Source organism: Symphalangus syndactylus, chromosome 5, assembly GCF_028878055.3.
Source record: "Symphalangus syndactylus isolate Jambi chromosome 5, NHGRI_mSymSyn1-v2.1_pri, whole genome shotgun sequence".
Lineage (NCBI taxonomy): Eukaryota > Metazoa > Chordata > Mammalia > Primates > Hylobatidae > Symphalangus > Symphalangus syndactylus.
Window position 1 is genome coordinate 38,338,432 of NC_072427.2, and position 12,484 is coordinate 38,350,915.

The 12,484-nt window shown below is 39.7% G+C and overlaps 1 protein-coding gene across 8 annotated transcripts in view; it reads right to left on the reverse strand.

The window, feature by feature from the left end:
• The window catches only part of MAP2K5 (mitogen-activated protein kinase kinase 5), a 260,015-nt gene that overhangs the window by 95,837 nt on the left and 151,694 nt on the right, over positions 1-12,484 (reverse strand). For all 8 annotated transcript variants that reach the window (XR_010120698.1, XM_055278008.2, XM_055278010.2 and 5 more), the window contains exon 16: positions 7,036-7,107. Coding sequence is in view for 7 of the 8 variants with exons in the window: in XM_055278008.2 (XP_055133983.1) it covers positions 7,036-7,107 (72 nt within the window). In the remaining variant the exon portion in view is untranslated. The remainder of the gene's footprint in view (positions 1-7,035; positions 7,108-12,484) is intronic.

Consider the following 12,484-nt stretch of genomic DNA (forward strand, 5'->3'; position numbering starts at 1 on the left):
TGCTTGCTTGTATTCTCAGCCCTGCTCAGTTGTTTACTGTTGTCTCATATTCAAAACTTGAGTGCTGTTGTCTCCTTTCCCTTTCTCTTTATGGTATTATCCTTGTGTGTGTGTGTGTGTGTGTGTGTGTGTGCCCGTGTGCAAATCACATTATGGCTATTTTTAGTGGAGTCTGAGGTGAAACTGTAAGCTAAAGCTTGCACCATCTTTAACCAAATTAGCAGTCTTTCTGATTCAAATGTAAACATTTCAAAGGGCAATTCCTTTTAAAGAGAGGGGATAATGGCTTTTTTCCCTTGTGAACTTTGTCCAAAAGCTCTGAAATAGATCTCCCATCTAAAGAGGAGGTAACTGAGGCTCAGAGAAATTAAGTAATTTACCCAAGGTTCTATAGCTTAGGCTGGCTGAAGTGGAATTCAAATCTGGATCTGATACCTTGGTAAACTGAATGCTCTTCTTCACAAGCAAACACTGTGATCTATTCTCCAAACATTTATGGGCATTTATATTAAAAAAAATAACCCACCACATAGAATCCCAAACCAGAACATGTATTTGTACAGCATACTCAGTGAAAATAAGAATATTATAGGACTGGCTTGGTGCCTTTTTAATGTAGATGCATCATCCTAAATACTGCAAATTGCAAGGCTAGTGGAGAATGTATGTTGACTTACTTTTTGACTCAGGAAGGACCCACTTAAAATTCACTTTTGCAAATATGACTGTTTACTTCTCAACTACAGATTTATGTTGTGAACTCAAATGACACAAGAATATAAATGGAATAATTACTTAGTAAAAAATGAGAGTGGGACTTTCTCCTTAAGCCATTCTTTAGAACAGATAAGCACTGAAGTGCCTGTGAAATTCAGAAATTATGCTCTAAAATGTTTTAGCCACCCCTAATAAAACTATCAAACTTGGTAAAGCCCTTATTATATACCCAACTCATTTTCATTTTAAAGTTTAGCTCTGTAGTCTTTTTGTTTTTTTTTTGCCCTGAAGTCTTGAACAGAGACTACAAGGTTAATAATCCTAAAAATCTCCTAGGCAACTGAATCAGTATGAGCTTTCTAGAAGAGATAAACAAATATTCCAGGGAAGGATTACCCTCCTAGTTTATCCTAGTTCAGGAATTTTACATCCTTGTTAGTGGGTCTCACTTCTTTTTTATTTTCTTTTTGCATTTCCACATTGATTCTTGCTAACAAAGTTTCAAGGAGAAAGAACTACAGTTTCACATGGGTTCTCTTCCCCAATACAGAGTGAGCCCACACAAATCCCATATGTGGCAATGACCTTTAATGATTCCATAACTAATCCACAGGAGGGGAACTACAACACATTTAAAGATGTGAGTTAAAAACCACAAACAATGGAGAAACGGGCCAAATTCTTCCCATCAAGTCAAACTGCCATGTATCAGTCAAGGTGAATAATCTTTTTTTCCCTTCCTAAGGATAACTTCCATCTTTTTGTTACATCTGCCAACTCCAAATACTACATGCAGTTGACAAAAACCTGGAAGAGATGCCCTTTACCCCCCCAACAGAGGGATGCTGTACCGAAAGGAGAGAGAAGCAATTCTGTCCCTGGATAAAAGATAGTCTGATATTAAAGTTTCTTTGCTTAAGGCATAAATGTACCTGTCTGTGAGTTTTTTTTTTTTTTAATGGCACATTTTAGTGGCATGTAGCATCATCTTTTATGAGAGTGTGGCAAGAGGCCTTGTTATGACTCCCCATGGGGGCTGTGACAGCATAATAACAAGGCAAGGGGCAGGAGGAAGAAGGCAGGCAAGGAGGAACCCTGTCATTTCAGGGGTTTAAAACAATGAAGGCATTCAGCCGGGTGCAGTGGTGCACCTGTAGTCCTAGCTACTCAAGAGGCTGAGGCAGGAGGATCACTTGACCCCAGGAATTCGAGGCAACACTGGGCGACATATCAAGACCACATCTCTAGAAAAAAAAAAGTGGGAGGCAGGGGGCAGGCTTCAAGTCTGACAGCTGTAGATTGAACTTTCTGCTTCTGGCATCACCAAACCTCAGAGATGACGGTTTATAGAATTGGGGGAAAGGATGCTAGGGAGACATAGAGGAGACGGAAAACTCTCATGCCCATTTTGTCTCTGATTTTTTTTTTTTTTTAAGACAGCATCTTGCTCTGTTGACTAGGCTGGAGTGTGGTGGTGCAATCATAGCTCACTGCAGCCTCAAACTCCTAGGCTCTGGCAGTCTTCCTGCCTCAGCCTGCCACATAGCAAGGACTATAGGCACACACCACCATTCCCGGCTAAATGAAAAAAAAAAATTGTTTTTTTAGAGACGGGGTCTTGCTATGTTGCCCAGACTAGTGTTGAACTCCTGGCCTCAAGAAATCCTCCTGCCTCAGCCTCTCAAAGTGCTGGTATTACAGGAATGAGTCACCAGGCCTAGCCTGTATTCGATTCCTGTGTAATTTCAGGGAAATTCCTTTGCTCGGTTTCCTACATTTTTATCAATTTTTTTCTTTACCACAGGTACCCTAGGAGAATAAACTGGTTAACTTAAAACACTTTGAAGAAGGCATGCATACAAACAAGTAGTGAAACTACACTAAGGGAGACCTTGCATACTTTTACATTTGATCTCTCCTTAAGTGCTTACAGGGATCCACACCTTAGAGTGTGCTGGGAAATGGGGAAGGGATCCTCTATCTTTTCCCCCTTTCTCCTAGTGGCAAAGTCTGTTGAAGACCAATCTCCCTTAAATGTCAACTCCTTTGTGTGAAACCCCACCCCCTTTCCCTTGCGGCTCAGAGTCCTTCGTAAACATCTCTACTGAAGACTCATCACACCATTCTGGGCTTCGGGTATCTTTCTTTTCTACCAGAGGTGGGCTCTCCTCAGCTCTGTGTGCCGCACTCTCCAGGGCCTGGCACAGGGCAAGTGCTTAAGTAAGAATTATTGAAGAAAGGAAAGTTTCTACTAGAAAGAGAATTTTGTTTTTAAAAGTGAGAATAAACAGAAGAGGAGCAATTCTTAGAAAGTGTTGACTATGTTACAGAATGCAATTTGTTCCTCAGATTCTAAAATGCTATTGAGATTCACATTTTCTGTCTATAGTGATTTTAAATTGGATTTGCTACATCTATTCCTAACATACTATGGTAAAAACAAATAAGAATCTTGGCCTTCAAGTACTTCTTTTGGACTAACTTCCTAATCCCTTCAGGTAATGTTCTCATTATATTGACCCTTAAGAAAAAACAAGAACCGGCTGGATATGGTGGCTCACGCCTGTAATCCCAACACTTTGGGAGGCTGAGACGGGCGGATCACAAGGTCAGGAGATCGAGGCCATCCTGGCTAACATGGTGAAACCCCGACTCTACTAAAAATACAAAAAATTATCTGGGTGTGGTGGCACGTGCTTGTAGTCCCAGCTACTCGGGAGGCTGAGGCAGGAGAATCGCTTGAACCTGGGAGGCGGAGGTTGCAGTGAGCCGAGATTGCGCCACTGCACTCCAGCCTAGGCGACAGAGCAAGACTCCGTCTCAAAAAGAAAACACAAGAACCTTGGGTTTCTCTTGTAATCTTCACTACTGAATCCCCACAATTTCTCATGTACGGACTCAAAACCTCCTACTTCTCTTCCCTATCACATATTTTTCTTTACTTTGGACCCCAAATAGATTAGGTATAAAAAACATGCCAGGGGCCTTACACTATTCTCTAATGACTTACTGGTCTATTACTTGTGTTGGTGACATGTTATATGGGGGTAATAAGCCCCTAGAGGTCAGGGGCTACAATCCTATAGTTCCTTCTGAAGGCATTCAGGTAAGCATCATGTACAGAGGTGCTCAACAACCCTCTCTGATGATCATAATCTGATTCCTCTTTACAACCTCTAACAACATCTCTTCCTCCTGCTGTAACACCCGGCTCCTTACCATCCATTTTAAAATACAAGGAGCATCAAAAGGCCTAGCTCTTCCTGGCCCCCACTCCTGACCATCTGGTTATCTGCTCTCTACCACATGAGCCAACACAGTCCTTCTGGCATTCAGGTGTCCCACACTCAATGCTGACACTTTTTCACACAGTTCTCTATACCTAATCCTCTTCAATCCTGAAAATTCAATGAGTCTGTTTTCTTCAGTCTTCCAGAGAATATTCAATAGTTTATCTCCAGGATAAATGAATATCATCAACAGAACCCAAATATATCAATGGCAATCTCCTTCCTTACACTACAAAGAGTCTCTTTTTATTAATCTTTGCACCCCTAGCACCCAGCAAAATACTGGCAGACACATATTTCAATATGCAACATAAATATATTTATTGAGCACCTGTCTTCCTACCTACTTAAACTGATCTCCCTGTTTCCACACTTGCCTGTCTATGGTCATGCACCACAGAGACTGTGAAAATTTAAGTCAGATCATTTCTTCTAAGAGTAATACCTGAAGTCTTTAGCATGGCCTATAAGGCTATATTTGCCCTGGTCCCTGGCTACCTCTCTAAATTTATTTTTTCCCACTTTTCCCTTGCTAACTCCACTCAAGTCACACTGGCCTCTGCCTTCCTTAAATATGCTGAGAGTGTACTCTATCTTGGTGCCTTTGAGCTTGTTATCAGGTGGCTCCCTTCTCTCACAGCATTCAAGTATCTGCTCAAGTAGTACTTTACCAGAGAGGACTAGTCTAGTCTGCCTTCTTTTTTTTTTGAGACGGAGTTTCGCTCTTGTTACACAGGCTGGAGCACAATGGCGCAATCTCGGCTCACTGCAACCTCCGCCTCCTGGGTTCAGGTGATTCTCCTGCCTCAGCCTCCAGAGTAGCTTGGATTACAGGCATGCACCATCACGCCCAGCTAATTGTTTGTATTTTTAGTAGAGACGGGGTTTCTCCATGCTGGTCAGGCTGGTCTTGAACTCCCGACTTCAGGTGATCTGCCCACCTCAGCCTCCCAAAGTGTTGGGATTACGAGCGTGAGCCACTGAGCCCAGCCTATTCTGCTTTCTTTTTCTCCATGGGACTTATCCCCACCTGACAAATTACGTATTTAGTTATCCCTTTGTTTTCTGTCCTTCCCCTCATGCCTCAGCCCTTGCCAAATGGAACTCCATGACAGCCACGACTTGAGTGTCTTTTCCTTACTCTATCCCCATTGCCTATACAGCAAGCATAGCAGGAGTTCAACACATGAATGCATAAATGAATGTAGAAAGGATGAATGGTGAACATTTATATGTGCTCTAAATCTTAAATCTAACAGTTACGCTCTCTTATAGTAGTGCCATGCCTCTGCATTTTATGTCATTTTATCACTGTCTCAGTCACACAACTCTAGAGTTGCTGTGTGAAAGCTAAGGAAAGAAAACAACACCATGAGCAGTAGCACAGTCATAGAATGTTAGTCTGGAAAGGGGTTTAGAGATCAATATTTTACAAATGAAGAAACTGAGGCCCAGTGAAGAACAGTGGCTTCCACAGGGTCACCTAAAAAACTAGTAGCAAACCTGGAACTGTAATCCAGGTCTTCCATTCCCAATCTAGGATTCTTATCTCTACACCATGTAACTTCTCAATTGTCTTACACTATATCCAGTCATTTATAAAATAAATGACAACAATTTAAAATATGTAAAAGGAAATTGTATAACAGCAATACACAAATCAAAAACACTAGTTTCCCCTGAAACAGGCTAATAGAATAAGCCCTTGAGGACCTGTTGGGAGACTCAGTTCTGAGATCTGACCACCATTATCACTAACCTCTCAGCTGATGCATACATATTGTATTTCCTCTTAGATTCCCTTTTAAGAAGAGGCAGAAGAATATGATTTAATAAACGTTCAACACTTTATTTTTGCTTTCTTTCTACTGTGCAGGTGAATTGAGTTTGAAGATTATTTCCTTACAAATACAATTGCATTCATGCATTACAAAACTCACAGAAAAAGTATTTGACTAAAAAAAAAGGTTACAAAATCATGATTCCAACTCTATCTATGATATTATTTAAAGAGTCCTTTCTACTTTTCTATTATAAAAAGTCCTGGCCGTGCACAGTGGCTCCTGCCTGTAATCCCAGCACTTTGGGAAGTCCAGGCAGGAGGACTGCTTGAGCCCAAGAGTTCAAGACCAGCCTGGGCAATATGGCAAGACCCTATCTCTATTAAGAAAAAAAAAAGAAAATACAAGTCCTTCTTTATCTGAATCAATTTAAGTGAGAATTTTTGAAGCACTGGTCAGTATAGAGGTTCTATACTACCATAACTCAAACTGAGCCATATGTCCTTCTAATATAAGTTATACACATTTTCTTGTAGATCAATGGTCATTTTATTAAAAAAAACACAGCATAGAGTTCTAATGGAGCTACATCTAGAACACTAACATAAAGTCCATTCTAAATACAGCTATAAAGAGTAGATATTGCAATTGTGCTAAATACATACATCCTCTTCCCCCTTCCCTCTCCATCATATCACACCACCCCTTAACCCATATACACATGTGATAAGACTATACTAGAATGACGTGATTTTTTTTTCTTTTAAAACAAACGTATATAACTTATATATCTAAATGAGTAGCGCTGTATCTTTTAAACTAATCACCTTTGGAAGTTACATATGCATTCCAACAGGGCACAGAATTTTTCTGGAATCCCTATTTTACAACGTGGGTTCTCCAGATTAAGTGTGTATAAGAATCACCCAGGGAACAGGTTAACAACGCAGATTCTTAGAGGTTTGGATTTAATTGGTCTTGAACGGGGTTAAAGAATCTGTATTTTTAACAAGCGCTCCAGGCAGGTCTTACACAGGTGATCTGTAATAAACAGTGCTTTAAAATAACCTCCAGAGTCAGTTAACAAGTCACATAAGGAATCAAAGACTTTATGGTCAAACTCCGTGTATACATCTATATAACATGCTGAAGGTTTATTTTAGCTTATTCTTTCAAAATCTTCACTTTTCCTGATTGAATATATTAGTACAGATATGCACAGAAGCGTCTATGTGCAAACAACGTACCTCCATAAAAGAGATTCCTAAGCTCCAGACATCAGAATGAATTCCATACTGCTCCCCTGAAATCCTTTCAGGCTGCAAGAAATCAGAAGGGAGCTTGTGAGGTGAAGGATGCTACTCAGGAAAACACATACAACAAAATGAGCTCAGCTAAGGTGAGGAGCCACCAACATCTGCATAGCATTTTACAGATGACAAAACAATTTTACATGTGTGTATATATGTATTTGTGCATACAGTATATACATAATCTATATAAATTATATATAGATATATTCTTACTGAATCCTCACTAAGTCCCTGTGAGGAAGACTTTGGAAGTCAATGGAGGCTCAGAGTACTGAGGTAATTTAGGCCAGGTCCTAAGTAGTGAATGAGCTGAGACTTGAACCCAGATCCTCTCCCTCCAAATCCAGTGGTCTTCGTTGTGGAGTAACAAATTATACAACATTATATGATATTATCATTTATTTGTATTTTGATAGATGGGTCTGGAATAGTAGGGTTTCTTTTAATTTTTTATTTGGAAATAATTTCAAACATAGGAAATTTGAAAAAAATGAGATCAGAGCAAAGCACATTCCTATTTCCTTTACCCAGATTCATCTACTGTTCAACATTTCATTCCATTGATCAGAGTTTCTTTGTATATGAACCAAGGAACAGTTTGAAAGGTCCATTTGGGACTCTTGGTCCTCCACTCAAGATGTATAGCAAATACCTGGTCTAAAAGAGGCTACATAAACATTCTCTACTTCAAAAGAAATAATTTCATACTGAGTGGATGCTTCCTGATCTATCTATCCCTCTAGGATTTAGCATTCAGTACAGTAGAGGGCTTTGGAATGAACACATGAACAAATGAATAAGAGAAACTGAGGTCTCACAAAGGTGGAATGATTGCTAAAGGTTACAGGCTAATCATGGCAAGGCTGAGATCATAACTTACACCCCAATATCCAATTCAATAGATACCAGGATGTATTCATATGGAACTGGCTAGCCAGCTACAGGAATAACATTATTGTCACCGTCATTACTATCATCAACAACAAAATTATGTGTGCATTTATTAAATAATTTCTATACACCAGGCCTTGTTTTAGTGTTTTTCATGCATATCTCATTTCAGATTCATAAACATCCATGTAATATTGGTACTATTTTATCATCACCATTTAACAGATGAGGAAAATGAGGCACAGAGTAGTTTACATTACTAACCATTATGAGTGCTGTATCCACTATACAAGAAGGATAGTAATAGCTATCATTTAATGACCACTTACTAGCCCCAGACACTGGGCTAGGTACTTTGGGTCTTCTACTTCATAATGATTTTGCAAAAGTAGGTATTATTGCCCTCAATTTACAAATATAAAAACTAAGTCTAGAGCTATGGGTTAGCATTAAATACACTGTCCAGGAGCAGAGCCAGGATTCAAAGCCAGTTATGTCTGACTGCAAAATTAGAGTTCTTTCCAGTGAGTCAAACTGACCCCACAACTAGAAGTCAGAAGAGCCAAGCACACCCTTGAGCTGGTCAGTATTTCTCAATGTGCAGTCTTTAGAGCAGCCATCACAGAACTGCCTGAGGTGCTTACTGTTAATACAAATGAACCTCCAGAATCAGAATCTCTGGGGGTGGGGCTAGAGATCCTCACTTAAAAAAATAATTTATCTGGGTGATTCTTTGGTGCACTTAGCTCCAGTCACTAAATATTTCCACGTTCCCTGGAGAGACAATGACCTTTTAGATCTCCCTGCCTTCCTCTTCTCTGCTTAATGACCATGTTTCACACAGATCCTGTTTGAGGGTGAAACCTTTCTCTACTCCTACAGCAGAATTATAAATTCCTGCTTCTGTACTTCATTAAAATGCTGTTCATATCTTATTATTTATCACACTGTGTTGTAAAATCATCTGTTTTCTAGTCTATTTTTCCTAAGAGGCAAAGAGAGTACTAGGCAGACATACCTAATACCTTGCCTGACACATAACAGGTATGCAGTCAATGCATGCTGACTGAAGGGATGTAATACATGTTTACTGCATGAACAAATAAGTTCCTTAGAGAGTTCTTATATAACTTCCTCATACATTGCTATTCATTTCTGTCACGAACTTCTAACAAACATGAAAACATGAAAATCCTAAAATCCTCTAGAATTATTAAAGAACTAACTAAATGTTGCCCTGCCCCCTGTCCTTTTTTCCTTCCTCTCTCCATTTCTTCATCCTACTGATTAACAGGTACCAAGCATTTCACCCAGAATACAGAAAAAACACACACACACACAAAAGTGGAACCCACATACAAAATATTTGGGCAGGATTAAAAAGGAGGTTAAACACACTCATTACATTTGCCCACTGAACTATCAAAACAAATGCAAACTGTAAACTGATAATAAAGCATAGAAAAATTAAATTAAATTTAAAAAGAAAAAACAGAAAAAGTGATAATGTTCACAGGTACTAGATGGCAAATAAGAGAACTCTTTTAAGGGTCAGATTCTGATGACCTCTTGTTGGGGAAATTATTCTTGCAATAAGCTAATGAAACAAGATTACTGCTGTGATGCAGTGTTTGAGCAAAAATGTTCAGCAAAAGCCAACAGCAAGCTCCACGTGTCTATCCTAAACAACTCTTAAGGTGGATAGGGATTGGGAAATGTGCCCAGGCCCCTGGAAGTGATTTAGACACAAGATGAGCACCAAAACATTCTGAATTTATGGAGCCAGGATTTGATGGCCCAAGGCTGCACAATTCAAAGCTGTTCTCACACGTGAAGCCAAGGTGGCCTGCCCTGTCCTCTCCCCTGAAAAACAAAACAAAGCAAAACAAACTACCAGGTACCACGTTGTTGACAGAATATCTATGATGGATATTTAGCGGTTAAAAAGTGAAAACTGAGGTTACTCTCTCACATGACAGCTGTCATCAGTGTGAAAAGCTAAATAATAGGAAAAACATGACTCTTGTCTAAAACATCTTCGTAGTGAGGTTAAATGACAAGCAAACAAAATGAAACAAAAAACCCTGACCTGTTCTTAATAAGAACAGTAAAGAGTAGTGATGATCTAATAAGTAGAATTTATAGAAGATCTTAAAGGGCAGTCCTTCTGGCACCCACACTATAGTCCCTCCAGATGCCCTCTGTGACTCAGCTTTGACAAGAATCCACATTTAGTTAACTAACTCCAGAACCATCTATTTACAACAATATTTGTCAAAAGCAGGAAGATACCAAGGTATATCCCTTATCTCTTCCAAAAAAGGAATTTCTGTTCAGACTCAGACTACCTAGAAAATTAACAAAGTAGGCAAGAAAACTTCAGGCTAGTGTATAGTCAAAATATGTATCACAAGTGATGAGGTTTTTTTTTTTTTTTTTTTTTACATTAGCAAGATCCCTGTGTAGGCAGACAGAACACTGGTTAAACAGGGCTCTGGAATTAGACTGCCTGAATTCAGATCTGTCTTCCAGTTCACCAATTCTCTCTTCTGCTGTGTCCAATATGCTGTCAAATACAGTGAGTTTTAAATTTTAATCTAGAAGTTTTGTTTAGGACTTTAAAAATCTACTATGTCACTTAAAAAATGTGTGATCTTAAGTCTGTATGCATCTGTTTCTGCTGCCTGCTGTTCCTGCTGATCTTGTTCAGGTGGCTTTGTTTTCTTGTGCGCCCAGTTCTCTTTGCTTGCTAGTTTTTCCCCTTGAAAGAAAAATTTTGGAGAGGTTCTCCGAGGCCTAAGGTGGAGACCACCTCAAACCACTTTTCAGCATGATGTGCCTTGTCCAACCTAGGACATGTATGCATATACCCAGGGTGCAAATCTATACCAGGGCTAGGCTATGGTCATAGTTTTTTCCACTTTTCCTATTTCTTCTGCTTCTCTGCTTAGTTCCAGATGCCGCCTCTTCAGTTTCCCGGGACCGGGGGAAGAGGAGCAGTTTTACATCTAGTTTACCCTTACACTGAGGTTAGCCATTTAGGCTTCTAGCATGGAACAGAGAAAATCTCCTCTGAGACCTTCTGACTTAGGTGGGCCCTGAAGCTTGGCCGCTGCCCCTCTTGCCTGACTGTGATTCAGGCAAATGCCCTCAGGAATAAGCAGTGATGGGGCTCCCATTCTACTTTCCTCTCTGTGGTAGGGTTTCATTCAAAAATTGTCCTGGGAGTAGCCCACTGTCTTTTTAGCTCTTCGGTGCATTTGAGATGGTTTAAAAAAAAAAAAAAAAAAAACAACTTAGCTAGCATATTTAAACAGAAGAGTTGATCTAAATAACCTAGTCTGCTATTAGCAGAAACTAGAAGCTGATGTCCTAATTAAATTGCCTTTTACTATGTGCCAACTCTGAGACCTTGGATTAAAGATATTTTTACCTTTGGTTTCCTCATCTGTAAAATGAAGATAGTAATAATAAATAATAGTAGTAATACGTATACCTCCTGGGGTTGTGTGAAGATTAAATGAATCCCGTAATGTGCTTCAGTACGTGCCACATGGGAATGCTCAGTTAATGTTAGCCTCCTTCCAGTCACCACCACCACCATTACTACCACCGCATGAGCATAGCCAATTGAGTTGGATCATGCAATGTGTATGTGTTTTATTCCAAGTAAAGACAATTTCCAAGAATTGGAATAGCTTGGGCAGAAAAAAATGTTCTGAAGATAAGAATGGTTATTTAGATTGACTTTCTGATCCCAAGGGCCAAGTATTTGAGTAAGATTTTTTCATTTTAAAACTTCAGTTAATCATAGCAATAGTGTCAATTTTTATATTTGATTTTTAAAATGATAGTAAGCCAGGAAGACTGAATAGTTGGTTAAAGTTTTAGGAACTTCTATCTTAAAAACATAATAAAATTTGTAGTAATTAGAATTTCTGGGCCGAGCGTGGTGGCTCACACCTGTAATCCCAGCACTTTGGGAGGCCAAGGTGGGTGGATCACTTGAGGCCAGGAGTTTGAGACCAGCCTGGCCAACATGGCGAAACCCTGTCTCTACTAAAAATACAAAAATTAGCCGGGCGTGGTGGTGCATGCCTGTAATCCCAGCTACTCTGGAGGCTGAGGCAGGAGGATCGCTTGAACCCAGGAGACGGAGGTTGCGGTGAGCTGCAATCATGCCGCTGCAATCATGCCACTGCACTCTAGCTTGGGGGACAGGGTGAGACTCCATCTCAAGAAAAAAAAAATAAAGAATTTCTGACAAATGGTTAATTTAATATAAGCTCTAAGCTTCTAGACCCCTTTTATAATTCTTATGGATAAAATCCTTTTAAAATGTGGTTGAAAATCTTTCATGCTTTGGATGAAGGTATCTATTGAACCTATTAATTATCTGCCCCTAAAAAACAGTATTTCCTTGAGCATGACACTTCACTTTTCCAGGTCTCAGTCTCCTCACTGGTGAATGGGGAGGTTGGATCAAGATGAC